The sequence below is a fragment of the Sinocyclocheilus grahami genome, unplaced genomic scaffold, assembly GCF_001515645.1.
Source record: "Sinocyclocheilus grahami isolate Dianchi unplaced genomic scaffold, SAMN03320097.WGS_v1.1 scaffold719.1, whole genome shotgun sequence".
In the NCBI taxonomy this organism is placed as follows: domain Eukaryota; kingdom Metazoa; phylum Chordata; class Actinopteri; order Cypriniformes; family Cyprinidae; genus Sinocyclocheilus; species Sinocyclocheilus grahami.
In genome coordinates, this window is record NW_015505898.1 from 839,002 (window position 1) to 863,218 (window position 24,217).

Here is a 24,217-nt window from a genome sequence, read left to right on the forward strand (position 1 = left end):
TAAGTGGTGGCAAATCACTGCTTTATCACAGAAGCGTTCATTGAACTGATTCATTCTAAACAGTTGATTCGTTCATGAACAAGCAAGAATGGACCACTGAACCACTCAACCGGTTCCTTCAAATCTCTGGATTCGTTCAGTATTGCTTAGAGACGCGCTTAACTCTTAAACTGTGGGCTGAACGGAACTGGCAGCAGCGCTGAACATATTACTAAATATCGTATGTTATAAAAGTGCCGACGTCCTGGCTTTGTAAATGCATACAGCAAATGCATACAGTTTCGAAGTGTTTATCCAAACATCTCGGGAGATTCTCTTGCTCCCTGTATTTGGCGCGCTGTGTTCCTGATTGTGCTCGTGCAGTGTCATGAACTGCGCAGACTCGGATCACTTCTGCCACTGGTTCAGTGGCTTGCGTTTTGTTTACCAAATTATGTCGCAATGATTTATAATAATAATTAGAGTTGTTATAAAGTCAAGTCCTGCCGAGTCATGAAGGTCAAATCAAGTCAAGTCTCAAGTCACTGGATCTCAAGTCCAAGTCAAGTCAAGTCATTTTCTTTATTTAGTCAAGCAAGTCACAAGTCCTTAAATTTGCGACTCGAGTCAAGTCATGTGACTCGAGTCCCCCACCTCTGCAATCAATATTATATAAATTATTTTTCCTCCTACCCATTTGCAGTAGGCAGCCCCCCACTTCTTTGATTGGTAGGATCAACGTAATTAAAATGAATACGCTCCCTAAATTTTTATATTTGTTCCAAACTACACCTATTTACATTAAGAAATCTTTTTTACTCATTTAAATAAGAGAATCTTTGCTTATCTTTGGAATAAGAACCCCCTCAGAATACATCTACATTTTCTGCAAAACCCTAAAGAACAGGGTGGGATGGCCCTCCCAAATTTTCAATTATATCATTGGGCTTGTAACCTAGGAGCTCTAACTTGCTGGCAAGGTTCACATTATGTAAATCACATACTGGACTGGATCCAGATAGAACCTTCAGCCTGCCTGCCTTCCTCGCTTTCAGCTCTCCTATTTTCACCCTTACCGATGGGTCCAGACTCTCAATCGTTGCACCCAATGGTTTGGAACTTCATTCAGATTTGGGCCCAAATTCACAAATATTTCAGATTTTCTCAGCCTCTGAATGACCAGGCATTCTTTCTATGGCAAGAAAAAGGTATCTTCTTAACATTTAAAGATCTTTTTGATGACGGCTGCTTGTCTTTTGCCCAATTAGAATCTCAATTTAAAATACATAAAACCCACTTTTTCAGATATCTACTGGTATGTGATTTCACACGCAATCATTTTTCTTCTTTTCCTTCCCTTCCTGAACAAAACCCTATTGATCAACTTTTTCCTGATGACCCAGAACAAAGTGGAACCATCTGTGGCTTATACTGTATACAAAACTTGTATCATTATTATCCACTTCTGTAACTGCCAAAGAGATTCCTGTCAACTAGTCCTTAATATCTGCCTGACGGATGAGGAATGGAATGAGGCTATATATAGAATTCATGGATCTTCTATTTGTGCTAGACACAGCCTTATTCAATATGAAATGGTACATAGACTTCATCTATCCAAGGTCAAGCTGGCAAAGATGTATCCCTCTGTTGACCCAACCTGTACAAGATATAAGCAGTCCCCTGCTACATTAACCCATATGTTTTGGCAATGTCCTAGTCTGTTTTTTGGTCACATTTTTTAAAAATCTTATTCTAGAATATTTTGTAAAGATGTTTGTGCAAATGCTGAAACTGCCGTCTTTGGTATTGTGTGTGAAAATAACACTTTGTCAAAAAGTGAATTGGACTGCATCGCCTTTACTTCTCTTTTGGCAAGGTGCTTGATTTTTAATAATTGGAAACAGTAATTTCCCCTTCTTTGAAATGCATTAGAGTTCCTGAGTTTGGAAAAAATTATGACTTCATTTAAGGGGCTCCGGGTCTAAGTTCACTGTCATGTGGCGTCCTTTCATAAATGATCTTCAAAACCAATTATAACTGTAAGTTACAGTACGTCATCTCCCAGCTTAGGCTAACTGCTGATGCTAATTACCTAAACCCTGCTAAGGATAGATTAGTTGAGTGATTGATTAGTGAAGTTAAATAGTTTTTTTTTTTTTGCTTTACTTTTTCTTCAAGCAGTGGTTTAAAGAGTTACTTGAGCCCAAAATGAAAATTTTATCATGAATCACTTACCCCCATGTCGTTCCAAACCCCTAAAAGCTTTGTTCGTCTTCGGAACACAATTTAAGATATTTTGGATGAAAACCGGGAGGCTTGTGACTGTCCGATTGGCTGCCAAGTAAATAACACTGTCAAGGTCCAGAAAAGTATGAAAGACATCGTCAGAATAGTCCATCTGCCATCAGTGGTTCAACCGTAACGTCATGAAGCGACGGGAATACTTTTTGTACGCAAAGAAAAAAAATGACTTTATTCAACGATTCGTCTCCTCTGTGTCTCTCCGCATCACTATAGCTGAACGCAAGTAGCGTACGCTATTCTGTGTCAGCCGCGACACAAGGATACGTTTTCTACGTGTATTTACACTTTGATTTGAATGAAAACAGCGCATTCGTGCAGCGCGGCTGACACAGAATAGCGTATGCTGCTTGCGTTCAGTGGTTATTCTCCAAAATGCCACTACAGTGATGCAGAGAGACACAGAGGAGACGAATCGTTGAATAAAGTCGTTATTTTTGTTTTCTTCACGTACAAAGTATTCTCGTCGCTTCATAACGTTACAGTTGAACCACTGATGGCAGATTGACTATTTTGACGATGTCTTTCATACTTTTCTGGATCTTGACAGTGTAATTTACTTGGCAGTCAATGGGACAGTCACAAAATATCTTAAATTGTGTTCCGAAGATGAACGAAGCTTTTAGGGGTTTGGAACGACATGGGGGTAAGTGATTAATGACAAAATTTTCATTTTGGGGTGGAGTATCCCTTTAACATGGATGAATTTAGGCCTTGTCCACTCCACACTATTACATTTTTGTTTGAAAACGTATATCTTTTTCTCTCGTATCGTTTTGGCTTTCCTTCCACACTGAGACGGCGTTTTTGTCAAGGAAAACTGAGCTTTTTTGAAAACGCTCTCCAAAGTGGATACATTTGAAAATGCAGTTTTCGCGTTGTAGTGTGGACTGTGAAAACGGATGCTTTTGAAAACGGTGACGCATGTTTAGTCATGTGACGCAAATTGTACCAATCGACATCTATGTTTATACCGGTATTGTGCCTGTGATATTTTCACACAGTTGCTAAACATATGTTACTTTGTATACTCTACATATTACAGTCCAGCAAGGATGACAGGAAATTTACTCACAATTGCTGTCCTGCAGCAAAACATGAGGGCAGTTGCATTTTAGATCAAAAATGTGTGTTGAGGTAAGTTGGAGGTAAACTCTGCAGGACACCGGCCCTCCAGGACCGAGTTTGGAGACCCCTGGTCTAGTATGTAGTTTTACACACCTCTATTGCTAAAGATCGGAGTGTTACTGATGGTTGAGCCTCTGGTCACATTTAGTGCTCTGTAGGACTCGCAGTGATTTGTTTTTTGTGTCAAGGCAGTCATGTGGCTAATTGTGCTCGTTCATCTTTGGACCGTGAAAAATTATACCCATTTTACATAATGTGCAACTGTTTGGGGTGAAAAATGAGATAAATCCTCCCAAACTGTCTCACAAATTGACAAAAACAAGTTCTGTTTCTGTTCCATAGTAGCCTTCATTAGATAATAACTTTGTTTGAACACAGACAGCAAAGCAAAGTGGGCCAGACCCTGGCAGGACTAATAAAATCGAACCCAGCGAGACTAGAAGAGCAGACACAAAAGCTATTACAGCCTGTGGGCTCATGGGACAACAACAGATGCAACAATCTGAGCAAAAGCTCTTGCAGTTTGAGGGCCTTTCTGTCAGTCACATTGAGAGGAGACTTACAACCTTTTGCTCTAATCTTCAAACCCCTAATGGGCGGTTTTGGTACACTTTTCATTAATATGTCACATTGCACTGAATTTGAAAGCTTTTCTAATCAAACAGTTGATCTAAATTAAATCTCTTCTGTTATTAAAGCAGTTTAGATTGTATCAAAACCTGACAGCTAGATCCATAACCGAGCAGTGTCCTGGCATGTCCCACTTGGCTCTGGAACACAGCTGTCAGAAGAATGTCAGCATGACATTAATCACTCTGGTGCCAGCGCACGTCAGTAAAAATTGATGACTGATGCTTTTTGGTGAAAAATTAACACAGACGAGGGCATATATTGGAGCCTTTTACATGCTTATACCAGTTTATTTAAACTGAAACTATTAAAAAATAACTTTTATTCATTAAAATCAAATAAAATTTAATTATTAGATGAAAAGTACTGAGATTGAAAAGTAAGACTGAACATTCCTAGTCGCTGGCTGGTCAAACCAGTTCTTAAGACAGTCTTAACATAATGGTTGTGTTTATGCAACTGGCCCTAAGTTGATTCCTGACATGATCTAAAGCAGCCAAGCAAATGGAAACAAAATGCTGGAAAAGTCTGCAAAAATTCTTCTTTTATGTTCTATGGAAAAAATAACAGAAATAGCATACCATTTTGGATTGAGGTAAGGATGAGTAAATAATGAATGATAGGTAAATGTTTCTTTTAACAGTTTTGGTTCACCCAAGCATAGCTATGGGAACAGTATGATTAGGAAATAATGAGAAAAACAAAACATATAACTTTTTACTACATTTCTAATCATACATTTTATTTATAGAGGCTTTTAGGGTACTCAGTGCTGCTTTACCAGAGATAAAAAGGACAAATGCAACACAATAAAACCAACACACATTAAAAGCAATCTCAAAAGGTGAGGTTTGAGTAAGGATTTGAAGTTTTTCTTTTTAGTTGTAGTTTTGAAGGAGCTTGAGTTTTGAGGGGTTAGTATGGAGGGCTTAGTGCATAAAGAGAAGGTCTTTAAAAGAGATCCATTGTGAGACAGGGAGCCAGCTTTTAAAGGACAGCGGTGATGTGGTCACAATAGCAGACATGCAGCAGAGTTCTGGATGTACTGGAGATTATATTTAGGATTTAGGATGATGAGCCATAAAGAATGCAGTTGCAATAGTTAATTCTGGATGTAATAAAGGCATGAGTTCCAGCAGCAGAGAAGAAGAGTGATGAACAGAAACTAGCTCAATTCGGATAGAAAACCGTTATTATACTTTGTATTAATATTTCACAATGTTGCTGTTTGTTTGATCAAATAAATGCACCCTTAGTGAGCATTAGAGACTTCTTTAAAAAATCTTACAGGCAAAACATTTTACAGGCATTTTTTTTTTCTTTTTATTGAGATAGTAAAGAGAAGAGCAGAAGATGGGATTAGGAAAGGACCTCGAATTTGAATCATCACAGATCATCCATAACACTTCAGTGCCAGAGCATTACCTATGATCAATTCAAAATGTTTGCAGTACATTTCCCACTTGGTGCAGGTTTCACTTATCACTAAATGGATCAATTCAGTGGCTCACACCCACCATTTCAGTATTGCACTGCACTGTCCAGTGTAGAGAGTAGTGCCCCTTTGTCACACATCGGAAGTGAATTCCTCACTTCCTTTCACTTAATCTTCTGTGTCAAGATTGCCTTAAGTGCATTACAAGATGGACAATTATGCAGGGCAACAGAAGGCAGCATATTAATGTACAACTTTTTGTAACAGACTTCCTGTGAGGGGTGTGCACAAGAAACTGCTCTATAGGTTTTGGGACAGAGCAATCGGCTCATAATATTGACAATGTAATTGGAGCATACGCTCAGAATAAAGGTTCACACTATTTCACTACAATCCACCAACTTTGAGATGTCTGGCCTTGCCACGGATCAGAAGCTCAATAAACCAACATAGGCTCATTGGAACAATGTGCAAAACTCCTATACATGCTATTCACTGCAGCTGAAATGAACACTAGAGTCAGTAAAATGCCAACAACTTGTATTCAATTCCACACAAATTATGATTACAGGGGCAGATTATCAATTAACAGACTTATTTTTGTGTGATTTCTTGCACGGTACTATGCGATGACCTCAAAACACACTTCTGTCAGGACCACTATCGTCAAAATGATAGATACTTAGCATAAAGTTTGGTTTGGCGGTATGGTTCTGTTTTGGGCAAAAAACCTCCCTGCCCATCCATGCAGCCTGTCATGAATGAGCAGGGAGAGCAGCAATAATAACCCCCCCAGGGTTAACAGAACAAGGCAGATATCATTAATGTACTCAATGATATTTAAGTGTATGCAATCTTGACTCACGTGACCTGCCAGAACTAACGCTAAAGCTTGATTTATCATGGTGTATGATTTGTAAACTAATACGGTCACACTTTATTTTAAGATCCAGTTCTCAATTAACGAACCATTAACTACGACTTTTGCCTCAATAAACTCCTAATCTGCTGCTTATTATTAGTTAACAAGGTAGTTGTTAAGTTTAGGCATTGGGAAGCATTAAGGATGGAGAATACACTCTAAACAATGCTGGGTTAAAAAGGGACAAACCCAGCTATTGGGTTATTTTGACCCAGCTATTGAGTTGTTTTGACCCAGCGGTTGGGTTCAAAAAGGGACAAACCCAGCTATTGGGTTATTTTGACCCAGCTATTGAGTTGTTTTGACCCAGCGGTTGGGTTCAAAAAGGGACAAACCCAGCTATTGGGTTGTACAACCCAATAGCTGGGTTTGTCCCTTTTTAACCCTTTTTTTTCTTCATTTTTTCAAACCCACATTTTTTAGAGTGTATGGTCATGCAGAATATGTGCTTTATAAGTACCAACAAACAGCCAATATGTTAATAATAGGCATGCTAATAAGCAACAGGTTAATAGTAAGAATTGGTCCCTATACTAAAGTGTTACCACTAATACATTTTTAAGTTTGAATCGCATGACCAGCTTTTTATATATGGCTTTTCAGACATGGTAAACTTGCTCGGTAGCTCACCTGGTACAGCACTGCACATTGCGGAGCACCCAGGTATGAGTCATGTGAAACAAGTCACGATAAAAGAGCTTAAAGATGTAAAGCAAGCTAAAATGACATGGATGATTCAGCAAATGTGTTTTTGCTCACATTTACTTTTATTAACATTATTGGTTAGATTAGTATAGGTGGTATACGTTATTTTTAAATGTTATAGATGTAGGATATCAGACCGAATCAGACAATCTAAGGTTTGGTCAAAACATGTTGAAACATTAGGAGCACAAAAATTCCACAGAGGCCCAAGACAACAGGATGTCATAAATCAGACCCGAGCATTAGCCAGGCTGAAGCAAGCCTAAACCCCTCTGTCACAGAACAGTTTTCAACATTAACACACAAGAACACTTATTGACAAGTCCAAGGAGATTGTCAATTTTGGGGCAAGTTATCAAGAATAATGGTCAAAAGAGATGCACAGCGTGACCGCCACATGGAAACATGTGACAGTGATCACAAGCTTCGGATTGACTTTTCCCTCCACCTCACGAGACAGAACAGACTGAAATTCCTTATGAGAGACCTCTTAACCTCTCTGGTCTTCACAGAACGTATCCTTACGTCCCTTTTAGTGTCACTCCCTTGACAATTTTAAACTACCGTGATACATAACAGCCAATCTAATAAAATGTTGCCAGATTCACATTCAGATAAGAATGAATATACTATTAGCTCCACTGGACATTTCACTTTCAAAGTTTTGCGAAATGTGCAAGAAGCAACAATATCATTTTGCAGTACGATGTGTTCCAATGAGCCTGGTTTTCCCAAACACAGAGTGCATGACATCAGATTAGTGAAGGTGACCTTTGCAGTCATGTCCTGTGGCAGCTTTCACAGATCCACATATGTACAGGCAGCGCCATAGCATGTGACAACCGTTACTTCAGTAATCCTGTGCTGAAGTGCCATCATTACCGGCGGATTCTGCCACGAGGATGGTCTGGAGTCATGTATGGGGTAATGAGCCATCCTGAACATGCTGGTGTCCTTTCAGCCAGCACAGGAAACTGTGTGAACACACCTTTTCACATTTATGTCTCAGTACCAGGAGGTCCTAATGCATTTGTGGAGATTGTTAATGACTGTATCTTCGAGGGAACATGAAACAACATTTCAAAGATAAATTCATCCATTAACAAAGTTATACGATGAAAAAAGCCTCTAAAAGCATTTCAAGCTCCCGCATCATGCGCCGCTATTACAGATAGGATTAATTATCCATGGCGCCTGGAGTTTTCTGCCGGCTTTCAGTGAGCAGCCAAAACTAGGCTTGGTCTATTAGTACAGGTCTCATCCCAATAAAGTCTTTTCTCATACATCTGAGTGACACATGCCATCATTTAGCAGGGAAAGGAAAGATCGTAGCACACATTATTATTCCAAGAGCTAAATTTGTGGGATTCAGATTTGCATGGTGGCAGGTCAAGGCCCTGTGTCGATCTAGCCTGGGATTTATGTCACGTCTACTAGCACTGGCTCACAAACAGGACATTTAAAGGGTCTGGTGTACACACTCCAGGTTTGTGATTGGTACATTAAACTACATTACCATGGAGACCGGTAAGTGCAGCAGAGGGGGCTGCAAATGTGTTGGTAATGGAGTGGAAAAGTACACTATTATGTAGCTCTTCTCGTAACGTGCGGTCTTCCAACAAGAAATAAACCAGAGTGATTGCGTAATTTTGCACGTTTAAATGTAAAACCCACATGGGGATGCTTGCCCACATGGCTCTGTGTGTAAGCATGGGGGGTAAAGATAACACGGAAGTAGAGAGCATTCAGCCTTCCAGAGTACCGAACTGCACTTTGTGTATGTGACCCGGCTCTCCATTCAAACCACTGTAGCCTTCAGCATTGCTGCTAATGGTGGAGGGGCCACCATGATCCCATTTTCTCCACAAACACACTGTGGATTTAGACAACATAGTGAAAACACCACTTGAATCAACCATAGTATTTTGATTCTGTACTGAAGAAATGTCTCTAACGTCTACAACTTTGGCCGCTAAAGCAACTTTATGTTTTATCTTGACATATCAGTTTCAGAATCATTCTGATGGTATACTGATTCTAATGACTTCTGTTTCTTTCCTATACTTGCTCTCAAACGTCTGTTCTGGGAGTATGTAAGTTCCACAAAAACAAATGAAGCAGCAAATGCTTTAAACAGAATTAAAAATATAACATTTTGAGAAGGCATAATTTTAATATTCATCCAGTTTTCAAAGGACTCATGCTTAGACTCTCTTCACCAGTGAACTAGGTTATTCTATCATCGTGAGTTTAGAATACAAATCCAGCAACGGTGTCAACAAAGTATTAAATCATTTGTGAGACATCTCAAACTTCTCAAAAAGATGTTGCTCACATGCGAACACGCAGTTTTTCTGTTTTAAGGGGTGATTGAAGGGTTTATGTTTGACTTGTTGTGTCACAAACTTGACTTGTTTCTCCTAGACAGCTCCATCTCATGGACAACTAATGGAGACTCCTTCTCAACAGTTCCTCCAACTGTGCTCAGATTCTGAAGTCTGCAATCAAACGTCAGAGATTTTATCATTCTTCCCAAGAAATAAATGTACTTTTAGGCCTGCTGGTCTTATCTGGTCTCCCAGCCTGTCAGGTTGGTCTATTGGCTGGATTTAGAGGGTTTTTGGACACTTTTCAGCTGCTCAGCTGGCCATTCAGCTAAACTAGTTAAACACCAGCCTGGCCAGGTTGTGAGACAATTTAAACCAGCTAAAACCAACTTAAACCTATTAAGACCAGAAAAAGCTGGTTTAAGTTGATTTGATTAGATTTTTTTTTTAGCAGGGATGTACACAATTGTATAATTTGTTTCTTTTTTTAAGTTGCGACGAAAATGGAAATATGACTGACCTTTTCTTTTTGTTTTTTACTGTACATACAAGTATGATGGATTATTATAGAAAAAGAAAAAGTGAAGGACGGGGACTTTGTTATATCCATTGGCTGTTGATTTGATTTTGAGATGTGGGCGTTGCACATAAAAAATCAAGGTAGATGAACGTGAGTGAATCCAATTCTGATTACAAATAAGAGGTCAAAATGTTTAAAAAATGAAATCACACACCCCCCACTATAATTCATTATGAGGATTTGAATTTCAATGTGGCTGACAACAGACCAGATTTTGCATTTTTATTTATATTCAATATTCATAATGCAGTCTTCTAGAATTTATTTGCATGATTATTAATGACTTTATAGCTATATGAACCCATTAGCTTGATACGGTGGAACAAGTGAATATAAATTAATCTTGGTGTATATATTGCAAAAATTAGACAATAATAATAGAAAGAATCAACCTTTTAAATAAAAAAGAACAGTGCTATAGTAATTTCAAATGTAGAGGAAAGTAAAAAAAAACAAAAAAAAACGTGAAAAACAATCCCATACTTACAACGGACAAAGAACACCAACACTGCAAATCAAGTGCGGCGAGAAGCTGTTTGTCTAGAGGAGTGACCAGATCTCTGCCAGAGACTCGGTGATGTCTTTCAAGTGAGACAAAAACTCATATCTCTCAGCACTGTGGAGGTTTCCTTTTCTAGACAGGATTTAATAACAAGGACATCAATCTATGTGGCAAGCGTACACATCTCAAACCCACAATTCAATATCGAGGACTGAGTCCATAGCAAATGATTTTTCTGTGTTAAAGGCACAGTTGAGGGTGTGACTGGGCACTGTGTGTATAGTATTTAAATGAGTATTTCCCTGCTGTCATATAATCTGCTCTGTCTATATAGTGCAATATAATTTGCATAAGTAACCTAACCGCACAGAGTTGAGGGGTCTTGTGGTAAATAGTTCCATTCAACTCTGAGAGTTGGAAATTCCAGCGTCTTACTCCAGCAGTTTCCAACCTCAATCTGCAACTCTGATCCACTGATATGCAGGCGTATAACATCACAAGAACGTGGTGGCACATAGAGATTCACAAAGTTAATGATATCAGTGAGTGAAAGTTCCTACTTTACAGTACATGGATATAAATCCTGTTTAGCAAATTTGCATAGACAGCTGCATAAAACAAGCTAAATGAACCTCTCTAATCGCCATACACCTGCAAATGTTAGCATTGCATAGCATCGTTTATGGATGCAGTATACCAGGAGACATCCTTGTTGATAACTGAACACCTGCAAAGCTAACAGGAGCCAATTTGTTTTTCTTTTTGTCATTTTTTGACTTTAAATAGAACGCAATGTAACATGGAAGAAAAAACCCGAGCTGTACCAAACAAGAAAGTCTGAAGTTAACAGAAAAACAGGTTTACCGAGGATCATACTGTATATACAAAGAGAACAGATTGGTTTGAAGTCAGCATGCAATGCCATTTGCAACCAAGTTTACTTCTGTAATTTGTTGTATATCCTGTTTCACTAAGAAATATGCCAAATTAATGTAGAGCTGGACTTTTCTTTATCAGGAATTGATTGAAACATGGGTGTTTCATACACAAGTCAGAAGTAGCGACATTGTTTGTTTTTTTCGTATTATGACTTACGTCCGGGTGTAACGGATTATCAAAAAATAAAAAGTAGAGCAGGGACTTTATTCTATTAATCAGTTATTGTAGGCTTTAAGGGCCTTTGGAATTACTGAAATCATTTGGTGCAGTGATATGAAAATGTAAAGCGGTCAAGACTTGCCTGGAACTACTTTAGTCATGCATTTCCCCTTAGGGCATTCATCAGCCAATCAGATTCAAGCATTCAACAGCCCCATAGTATAAGTGGTCTTAACGGTCAAAAATGGACAGTTGTTTTAGAGGCAGAGCAAATTACATTTTGACACTAGGCACGATAAGACCATGAACATATATTGAGTAAAAGAAAACAGGGTCTGTTTTGATTTCATGTTGACTATAAACTGTTTATTTTTTCCTAATAATCCCATTGGCATCCATTACATTACAATTTTTGGTTTTTATTATATACTCAGTAATAGATAGAGTGGATAAAAAAGCTTTCAGGACTGACTAGATGGTCAGCCAAGACACTTCTACACAATGTTTCACACATTTCTGACGGAACTATTTTCCTGAGCATCACATTGTCTTCACCATTTTACATGCCAGAATAAATTGCCTGAGAGAGTGCTAGCCATCTGCCGCTTTCCAGATTCAGACGGCCATCCTCAGGGAAGCCTGAGGAAAACGCTGGTCTCGGACAGCAGGCCTCCCAAAACAGCAGGAGTTAGTGCAGACACAAAGCAGTACCCTTCTCTGATATCCCAGGACCTCACTTGATCAAACCCTGTGAATTATCAGTAATTGGCCCAACTGTGACATTCCCGACTGCAAAGGGCACATAAATCACCTCGCAGTATAATAGCTCAGACGGCAAGCTATGCAAGTCCCGCACAAATGACCTCACAGAGTGTTTGTCCCCTGATGTCTGACTGATACCACTGTCGGTCTTTCTAGACCCTCTCTTTTTCATACACACAATTACTGGTGACACAGACACTCTTGTTCGGATAAAAATAGTCTTAGATATGATCCCTTGATCTCATTCTCAGGCTGGACTGGGCTTTTATCTTCGAATGGACAGACTAAAGTGGACAGAAAGGGTTCAGAAACACTTTTGCCTAGAGAAAAGGTTATATCACTGCTGGTTTATGCAATATAATTCAACGGTACTTTATACAAGTCGTATAACCATCTTATGGTTGGCGATAGCCTTCAAAGCTTTTGAACAAGTGAATAGCTTCGATGACTGTCTTGATATTGTTTCGGGTTGATTTTCTCTGAATATCTTCCAAGAGAAATTTGTTCAAATTCAAGTGTGTCAAAGAAGAGCACTTAATGTTTAATTTAGCAAAGTACTCAGACAAATTTTGTCTTTCTGAACAGAAAAAGAGGACTTCAGACCAAAATCAATATGACATGAGAATTCCAAGCAATTGAACACAAATCCATTTTGTGCAAGGGTTGCATTAGTCCAAATGCATTAGCAGAATGAAGCAAGGATGGCACGTGACCTAAAAACAACCCAGGACCTCTGTCAGCCTAATAAAAAACGATCACCTACTCTATGATCTAGTTCAAACATAATGCTTTTACATTGCAGAGGAAAAGCTATTAAACAATTGTTGGAGAGGAATATGTCGTGCAGTGCTAATCACAGAGAACCTTGTTTGCATCCCACATAATTTCATTGACATTTTCAGTAAACTAGGAATTGGAGGCACATTTGATTGCATTTTTTTAATATTTGTGTTTTTACTGATTTGATTGACTTCACTTATAAGGTATTAATACACCAGTATTAGCATAACATGGTGGCTTTGTCCAGGAAGACTTTAGTTGTGACGTCTGCATTTAAACACAGGAATGATTCCCCCAAATCATCATTCTATGTGTGTACGGAATACAAACAGGAATTTTAAAAAATTTCCATAGAGTACCATAATGTAAGGGTTTCCTTTTCTAAGCTTTTACTTTGTATATAAATTTGGTTTCGACATTTGGCCCACAAGTGGACCGGCCCACCAGGAAAAGTTGCGTAGCTCCTTATGACCCATCCATCCATTGAATCAAGCAAGCCAGAGCAGCACCCTAATCGGTCAGTAGTCGTCCTCAGGTTTTACTGCTCCAAAATTCCTATATTCCCTGTTTTCAATCTCTCCTTCAGGATAAGACTAGTACAGTTCTGTTTCCCAAACGCAAGCATTCCATCCTTATCTAAGATCTCGGTTAGAACTTCACTTATAAGGTATTAATACACCAGTATTAGCATAACATGGTGGCTTTGTCCAGGAAGACTTTAGTTGTGACGTCTGCATTTAAACACAGGAACGATTCCCCCAAATCATCATTCTATGTGTGTACGGAATACAAACAGAATTTTAAAAAATTTCCATAGAGTACCATAATGTAAGGGTTTCCTTTTCTAAGCTTTTACTTTGTATATAAATTTGGTTTCGACATTTGGCCCACAAGTGGACCGGCCCACCAGGAAAAGTTGCGTAGCTCCTTATGACCCATCCATCCATTGAATCAAGCAAGCCAGAGCAGCACCCTAATCGGTCAGTAGTCGTCCTCAGGTTTTACTGCTCCAAAATTCCTATATTCCCTGTTTTCAATCTCTCCTTCAGGATAAGACTAGTACAGTTCTGTTTCCCAAACGCAAGCATTCCATCCTTATCTAAGATCTCGGTTAGAGTTTGTTATAGGACTATGAGTGTTGACAAAGTATCTTATTGATTTTAGTTTGCTAGATTAGCCTTTCATATTGTACATAAGTGACACCTCCACATGTCCTGCATACACACTGAATACTACCACAGCAAGCGGTTCTTATCTTTGAACAGCTGTTATTTAAATGCAATTGCAGGAAAATCTCACAACCTTCAGTTAACCGGCCGCACCCAAAATGAAGGGACACCCAAGGTTATTTTCGCTGTGATCAAATTATACCTACAATTCAGGCTCCTCACTATGCCTGTTATAACCTCAAGCATAGCATAGATATTGAATAATGCGAGGCCTGTGGTGTTTTGGATTTCTGCTGTCATAAATCTGTCTAAGTCTGCTATCATTAAGCATAACAATTACTTTGGGTTTCTGGCAATGCTTAAAATATGCCACCAGAATAAATCTGTTTCCACTTAAATTTAATTGCTTCTGGAGGTTCTGTTTAAATAATATAAATGAATAAGAACTACCGGGGCCTCTTTGTAGTTTCTCCAATATACTTTTCTAGTGTAAAATGTAGGTGGTCGTTTTCAAATATGTGCTCTCTGGGCAAAATTATTAGGTAGCTAAACCACCCATAGACCCATGCAGTGTAAAGATGTGTTTACTTGGGCACACCATGGTCTCACAAGAAAATACAAATCATAAGAACACTATTTAATCCGATACAACAATCCAATGCATGATGTATTCCTGGCTCTCAGTATATGATCTGTTACACTGGACAACATACAAATCAAACAGAACAAACCATGCTGAGTGACGTGACAAACATAGAACACTCCTATTAGCATTCTGATTGGTTGAATGGGTCGCCAATGTCATGATTGCATTGCTAAGTGCAAAAGGGGTCTTTAATTATAATAAGTCTAGTTTTTAGTTATGGGAAAACAGACTGATTTTCAATAACTGGTTCTTTCGAACAGTTCATTTAAAGGAACCATTTTCACCAATTTAGGCATTCCTTTATGTCATCATGGCATGGCAAACTGGTGTGGTGTGTTACATGCTTTTAAAATGTTCCAATAAAGACATTATGTAGGCATGCTTGATTCAGTTCATAATTATTTGTATTATTGTTAATTATTTAAAAGAATTGTTTAGATGTACATTAAACTTTCACTTGTTTCTTTTGGATTAAAAGGTTGTGCTGTTCTGTACGTGTTGATAAAACGGTCATACAATCTATTCATAAACAATATGTTTGTACATTTTGGCTATTACTTAAGTTCCGACTCATTTTGCATATATCATCGGTTCACTCCGTATGCTCTTCCTATCAGTTCAATCAATGGTTCATGGTTCAACGAGTCGCTCGGATCGATTCGTGAACGATTCGTTCAGACAGTGTTTGTGAGTCGGTTCAATTGATTCGTTGTAAAGATCCGACTCAACACAACAGTTCGTTCACCAATCGGACATCGCCACTAGTTTTGAAGCAATATACCCACACCGCGTCGCGCGCGCATGCCAGAGGTGTCTCATTTCTCTAAAAATATCCCCATCGCTTTGCTTGGGGGACGCTTTAAATGCTTTGAGTTTCCATAGGCTACTATTTGACCTGCTGTATCACCGTATATAAATTAAACGCAATTCATTTGTTAGCGATTTAAGCGCAACGGCCCACATTGTTGCTCTCGGGCCGTTCTGACAGGTCACTGACCGCTGATAATCAATCAAGCCACGACAAGGTGATAATAGGCTATCAAAAAGGCAAGTTTTGTCCACACGACTTCAGTCATTTCTTCTTTAAGCTGTATAATGTAAGAATGCGTGTAGGATGCATCGCGCGTACAGTAGATTATTCGAGCGCTTATTCGTTGTGATCCGGTTTTATTATATTAAAGTCTATAAAACAGCCCAGTCTCGACTTCAGTTTCGCACACTGAGAAGTTGTACAGTCTTCTGTAAAGTGAAATAAGGACAAAATAAAGAACATACACTGCGCGCTGCTGTGAGCATCAGCAAAGTGTAGGCTATGTATGAAACGAGTGCCTGAAGTGCTTTAATAAAATAAACCGAACACAGATCCCATTAATATCACACGCACTAGTGGACCCTGAAGCACAGAGCGTGTTCTGTGCATCATCATCATCCTCATCATCATCATGCCTGACGGACACAAGCCGAACCGAGAAGGCAACATCACCAAAACATCAACAGCCCATGATGAGCCAAGTCCAATAATGCAAAAATCCGACAAATGAATAGCGCACAAGCATAAAGTTAGCTCCAGCAGAACGTGCGTTTGGCAGTACTCACCTCGCTCTAGGGCGAGCGGTAGGACTGTCATTGTCGCCATGACTGTGCTGTGTTATTATCAGAGAGAGAGAGAGAGAGACTGGAGCTGCGGCATCAGAGCGCGCACTGTAGCGGAGGAGAGAGCGAGTGAGCGCGGATTGGATCCCGTGCGGATGATGGGAGTGGTTGGGACGGGAACGGGATTATTTACCATGTGTAGTGGACGATTCGGAATGGGATGTAAATCGGATTGAGATGCAGTGTCTGCACGTTACGTTTAGAATTGTGCATGCACATTTCCTTAAGCTTTGTTGAACGTGCATAAGGCGTTTAAAAATTAAAGTTCTAATGTTTGACGAGCATTGGTCAAATCAGACGTTTCAAATGCAAATGTATAATGGTTGTTGAACAATACATCATTCGGTTGTTTAAAATGTAGGGGGAGACCGGGGATGGTTGTAACAGTTGTAACACTTCCAATTTCTCCAATCAGAGACAAGTTACAAATCACCTGCTTCACTTCTCTCATAGTCCTTATTCCACATGTGATGAAGAAGATTCCTGAGGCAGACACAGCAGATGTTACAGGGGAAAAACTCATTTTTATGTAAGACTTTATTTATTTTTGTCATGGCAATGGCTGCTTTGTAGTTAAACTAATCAAAGTTACATTATGTCTTTTGTGTGTCTGTGTGTTAGACATTTTTTGAATGCATGTTTGTTAGTGCTAATGTTTTGGTTGTTAGCTATACTGTATAAGGTGAGATAGTTCATGGCTACAAGACTCTGGACTAGTTGTAACAACAAGACTCGGGTTATTTTAACATCAATGAAACATCAATTTGCAATTTACCCCAAGCAAATTTGAGTTGAAATTGTGTCAGTCCTATCAGATTGTGCTACCAAAATATATATTTGCATTGTTTTAAGGGTAAGTTTAGGGTAAGGGTAGATATGGGTGGGGAGGGGTAGTTATGGACATTTTTAAAAGCCTCAAACATGAATAAGATGATGGTAGCATAATCTGATGGGTCGCATTTTTCGCTATCGATTTGTGCTACCTATCTTTTTAATGGGAGGTAGCACAATATGAGCAGGTAGCACAAATCGTCAGAACACCGGCAAAGCCGTGCCCGGATACAACGGTTAGATTCCTCTACATTGGTAGGCTTCGTGTGGCACATGTGCGTGACTCATCGTTTGTTTATTACAAACTCTTTCTTATTATTTATTAGAGTTCCTTTTGATTGACAATTTTTAGCTGGATAGTTCAATAAATGACTGAAGTACTTAAATTCTCTTCATATTAAATATTAAACAAGAGTATACGCTTTAAATAAGATGACAAGAATGTTGTATTAGATCTTCACTACTTATACAGCAGTAGTGATCAGAATCATCCTGAAGGGGGTTTAGATTAATCTCCATGAATATACTCAAGAGCTCTAGTCCTGAACCCCTGCATCTTAGTGCACGGGGTTAAACGCAAGACTTAAATTATGCAGAAGCAAATCCCATGCACGACCTATGATCTTCGCAGTGAACTGACAGCAGCAGCTAAAGCACTAGACAGTGTGGCTCCTACCACTAATTTTTGGTGTAATTATGGGCACTAGACAAGTCTTTGGCAGCTCTTATCTAGTTTATTACATTCATTCATAATTGTATTGTTAGAATGAACTTTGCTCATTATTTAGGCCTCACAAGTACTGTAACAGCCATCAGGAGAGGTGTACTATAACCTTTTTCATTGACTGATGATTTAGTTATCTAACATGGTTAGATAACACTACTTTGCTCATGAGTAAATTGAAGACTCAATTCAACAGGTCAACTATTCCTTTAAGAAAATTCAGATGTTTCAAACTTGCAAATGCAGGTTGGTTTCAGAAATAACAACACTGATGGATTGCTCTGTCAGTCCTCCAGCTGCGGACAGATGTGCAGTGGTAAAATATAATGGGATGGATGGAGGGCTTAAAGCCAGAGAGAAAGAGGCCACAGGGAGATTATGCTCTCATGGCCATATGGGACACAGCCTCTGGAAAACATTCTGCTGGAAAAAAGTCCGATTAACAGAGTGCTCTGGGAAGCTTTTCCGATGAGAATGAATTGATTTCTGAATGGATGCGCAGATTTGAGTGCTAACAGGAGGAGAGAAGTACAGAGAAGAGATTATTTTAAGGTTGTGTGAATGAGTATAGTAGCTCGCATGAGCAGAAACACTCTGATTCATATTTCTTTGAAATGTGTTATTTTAGACCTGTATCTAGGTCAGGGTTGAGCAAATTTCACAATTTAAAAATTAGCTGTTAGAATTAGATTCAAATTGGCCACGTCCCACAGAATCAACTGTAATGACAGGATGAGGAATTTACTCAGTTAAAAAAAAAATTTAATATAGTCACACAGTGCAATAAATGAATTAGTTGTGTGAGAAAACATAAACGTGAATTAATTTGGACTAATTATGTCTTTTTAATGTAATGCATAATTTTTTAATTTATATATTTGTATAAGAAATATTTTAATATAAACAAAATAAATATACTAAATACTATCAACACAATGAACAGCCTCAATAACGTTTTTAGTATATATTTATAAAGTATACTGTATACATATTGATATGTTTCAGATTTCTGAAATATTAAACCTGATAAAATAGATAGAATACAAAAATATTTAAATAAAGGCTTTGGGATAAATTAGGGGATTCGGGGAAATGAAGTGTTCTTTGACCATTGTTCAAGAAAATATATAGTATAATAATTAACTGTATTAATTAATAAGTATATATATAATTTGCATATATACATGTATATATATATATATATATATATATATATATATATATATATATATATATATATATAAAGACCTATTAATTTCATTATTTAAAAATGTAATTATTGATTAAATAAAAAATAAAAACAATTACAAATGTATTAATTTGTATGAAATTCATAATTTTACTCCCTAAATATGACTTACTGTTCTGCATCCTGTTTACTACCTCAATTCAAATCCAATTCAAATTCAAGGATTTAAAAGGCATTTTCAATTAAATCCTGAATGGCGCACAATTGTATGATGTGGGTGTAAAGCAACAGGTGAGGACACAGTTTAATCTGTGGCCTTTAGCAAAGATGCCACCTTTTTTCTCCACACCTGATCTCAGCTTGTTTTAAGCGGAAGAGCTGCCTTATTATTCAGTGTAGAAATACTACGGTTCATTCGATGTGTCTGCAGTTTCCTCAAGAAAACAGCATCTAGTCAATTGGCTGTCAGGAAGTTTTGGAACATGACACCACATCCCTGTAGGACGCCTTTCACACAGAGTCATGTTCGGTGCAAGGATAGCGTATCGTGAGATGAAAGTGGCTTGAAGGGGGCAGATACAAGACGGCTGCTGTTAGCTAACATATGCGTGCTTGAGAGACGGCTTGCTTTTGTTATTTTTTCCCCCTTTTAGCACGGCAGAGGCAGATGTTGTTGTTTGATTCATGATGAATGGAAGCGTATATGTTGCTTTGACACATCTTAGAAGACAAACCAAACAGCACGTCATTGTGATATTTGGATATGTCAAAGATGGCCTGCTTGTGTGCTCTTCTTAGTGGTGTTTGTTAAAGGGGTCATATGATGCTGCTAAAAAGAACATTATTTTGTGTATTTGGTTTAATGAAATGTGTTAATGCGGTTTAAGGTTAAAAAACACATTATTTTCCACATACTGTACATTATTGTTTTTACCGTTCCTCATATTTTGGGTTAAGGATTTGAACAAACATTTATCATAAAATATAAAAACCTAGTTTTATTTTTGCTTGTTTTGTCTCTGCAAAAATTTTGCGGGGAAAATCCAGTCATTTTAATAGTAATCTGTGCATCTAAGCGTTTCATGTGAGGGCAAAAACAATTCCCCATGCAGATTTTGCTTGTGTTCAGGTTGCTCATGTGAATTCGCCTCATTGACTAACAGAAAGTTGTTTGGTTTGAAAGTGACTTCTGTGTGAGCTGTGCTTCATACATCGCTACACGAATGACAATAGACAGTGGACCTTTTTGCTCATGAAGTTTAACGAATATGACCACACCTTGAGGTTGCAAAAGAGTAACAGCTGTTTAACTTGAAGCCTATAACATCGCAGACTTAACTAATCATGTATTTTATCAGCAGATGGAATATTGTCTGACAGTGACCTGCAGGTGGTAATAAAGGAATATTCTGGGTTCATACAAGGTTGTCCATAAACTTGCAGCTGCACTAATTCAATTGTCACTCATAAAATCTCATGTGAGATTGCAGCATGAGTGCCTTTACACTGGAGTAAGATCATTGACACCCTCCCACATGTTCACATCAGGGTAGCAGACAATATAACAGGCCAGACAAAGTAAAATAGAAATATTTCCAATCAAACAATGTGACACTGTTACTGCCAGAGAGAGAAAGAGTTATGACAATATGAATAGCACTATTTTAGAAAGTCCTATACTGACAAATTGGCGCTGGGAGAAAGTTGACGGGCATTAAGTTCTAAGGCTCGATTCTTGCCTAGAATCCTGCAACACAGGGAGGAAACTAATTGAAGATGCGCAGTTTGTGTGATGTGCTTGCTGAATGCAGATCAGAGATGAAGACACGCGGTGAGGCTATTTAGAATGCAAAACCTAAAACAAATACATCCAAATGGCGATTTGAGGCGAATGCCAGATGCCATACAGAACATAGACATTTATGGAGTAATTTGATCATTCAGCACAAGACGATTTTGTTAAAAGGGGTTATAAGGTATCAAATTTACCCTGATCTTTTTAGATAAAAGACACACTGGAACTTCAAGAACAGAATACTTCCCTAGTCCAGTAAGAACATTTACTGACATAAGAGTGTTATTTACTGACTTTGACTCCTTAAGCCCATTCTTAGAGATAAAGAGGAGAAAGCTGGACAGATGCTGTTTATTTAGAAATAAAGATGAGACTAAGGGGGCATTTACAAGACACCATTTTCAACTAAAAATGGTGCAAGTTTTTGAAAATGATACCGTTATCATCTCAGTGTAAACAACAAAAATGTGAATTTGTGAAAACAGTGACGGCATGTGCATGAGTCTACAGGTATGGAACAGGCATAGTGTTTCTTTACGAAGTGACATTGTCAGCTACTGGCCTGGCATGCATAATACAGTGTTTTTAGTCGTTTTTGTGGATCCTTGTGAACAGGGATCATTTTGACAGCATTGGTGTCTGTACATGAATGCTTCAAAAATGCAAAGAAAAAGCATTTCCTTTTTTAGTACATCATTGCCATGAAAACATACCCTAAAATATGATGAAGTCTTGTGCTGTTTCTAGCTGCGTGTAGCACCTACAGCTCTGCATATTCTTCTGAAGGATCCCGATCTTAGTAAAGAATGACAGAAGTTTTAGTTTTACAGTGTTTCTGATTATGTCAGTCTGACCTTAACAGTTTGTGTGACACAATTAAAATCGCAATGTAATTAAGCTTTATTCCAAAACTATAAAACAATTATATTTGACAAGCACAAGACAGCATAGAGGGTGTCTAATTTATATGTAAAAAGGTTATCAAAAACTAAATTAACATGGGTTTTAGCACAAAAACATACTTATATTACACGTGGACCTCAAACTATAAAGAAAAACTATTGAAAAAAATCAAATAATAATAGAAATGTATGATATGCTCTGTATATATACATTTTCAGCAGACTCCATAGTGTATTTATTTGTTTTTACCAGCTTTTTATGCTGCTGTTTTGCAGTAACTGTTGGTTACATCATTGTTTTGCAACCAAAAAGCGTAAATGTCACCAATCTAGCAATGTGCATCATACTGCAATTTATATTTATCTTATTCAGCTCTATTAAATCCTGAGCAATTCACTTCGTAATCTGTGTACAGACAATCTGCCACACAGGACTAGGACCACTTAGCATTAATCGCCTCAGCCACTCTAATAGAAAACATTGCACAAGCGATTTGTAAATCACATCATCCCTTAACTGCCAGCAAGACTGATGAATGACTCAATCACAGTGTCCAGGTTGCAGTTAAAATGGGACTGCAGTCAGCAATCAGAGAGGGGTATAGACACAGACAGTAGGCATTACTGACTGAAATGGCTTGTAGTCTTGCGAGAGCCATGGATAAGATATGGCCTCTGAAACTGTTTAATAGATTCTAAAAGCTATAGTTCACCCCGAAAAATTTTATTCTGTCTTAATTTACTCACCCTCATGTCTTTCTGAACCTATATGAATTTCCTTCTTCTGTGAAATACAAAAGGAGATATTTTGCAGACTTTCCAAGCTGTTCTTTTCCATTATGAAAGTAGATAGTGAGTGTAAATGTTCTACATGAATGCAATACTCAAATGACCTGTTATTTTTAACTAAATGTGTACATTACGTAGAATACTGGAGGGAAAAATCCAGAGAAAATGGAAATAGTAGGCAGTATACGGTAGTATATAATGCACAGTATTCAGTAAGTAGTAAGCTACTGTAGTATTCCATTCGAAACACAGTCAGACAGAAAGAGAGAGACAGGATCACAAACATGAAGAGTTGAAGATTATAATGAAGATTATATCCTATAGCCATTGTTTATTCACCAGTATGTCTTTTAGATGATAATATTAGCAATAAATATCCTGGCTCTATTAGGTTTCCTTATTTCCATATTTAAGCAATTTCTTATGACATTAGTATTTATGACTGGTTCCAAACATCTGAAGTCAAACCGCAAGTGTGTAGGTGTGACTTCATCCTAGTGCTCTCAATTTATTGCATTTATTACCATGGGCTCTTATTAACCAGGCAGCATGATTTTACATTACAATCTCGTTCTGTGTTATTGATTTGACTGCAAGTCAGGGGGGCACAAGAGTGTGCTGAAGGGGTCCGTGGAAAATTTCAGACACCAACAGTTCTAAAGACAGACTGGGAATAATCAGTTCACAAAACTGAAGCCAAAAATAATCTCTTTATTTTAATCTCCTAGCTTGCTTACAATCTACATACTTTCAAGAATAGTTTGTAGTGTTGTATTTGTCTAGGGAATTTCTCCAGTTCACTGTTGCCTTCGGCTTGCTCAACGGAGTTTTAAGGCAAAGCTGCTTTGGAACAATATTTATTATGAAAAATACTGTACCAATAAAAGTCAGGTGAATTGTGTCTCTTTTGTTTAGAAGCTAACAGTACTCAGAGTAGAAAAGACTGTCAGCTTATTACAAAGTAAATATTTTCCACATAATATTTTAATTTGCTCGGGTGCAATGACAATATAAAAGCCAAAACATGTTGTCTTTTTAACCCTACTGTATCTGATACACAAATTTAAGACCTCTTAATTATCAACATGATATAAACCTGCATGCCTTCGGTTCTGATTGATAGTTTATACTTTTTTATTAAGTAAAATACATTTTAGTGACATTCTAAATTTGCATCAACTTAGGTTTAATTTATTATATTATTATTTATATAATATCATGGTAAAATTGATCAAATATGTTCCAACAGGCTTTTAAGGAATGTTTATTTATACACATCTCCAAATTTGTCGTCATATACATATCAGAAACTGTACCGAATTCCATATTCTCACTCAATTTTGGCCTCTGTCATACTGTTTGCCTGA

At 37.9% G+C, this 24,217-nt stretch overlaps 1 protein-coding gene across 2 annotated transcripts in view; it reads right to left on the reverse strand.

The window, feature by feature from the left end:
• The window catches only part of LOC107560307 (protein lin-7 homolog A-like), a 44,802-nt gene extending 28,129 nt beyond the window's left edge, over positions 1-16,673 (reverse strand). For both annotated transcript variants that reach the window (XM_016244448.1, XM_016244450.1), the window contains exon 1: positions 16,564-16,673. In XM_016244448.1, the coding sequence (XP_016099934.1) occupies positions 16,564-16,603 (40 nt within the window). In that variant the 5' untranslated portion in view covers positions 16,604-16,673. The remainder of the gene's footprint in view (positions 1-16,563) is intronic.
• Between the last annotated feature and the right edge of the window lie 7,544 nt (positions 16,674-24,217).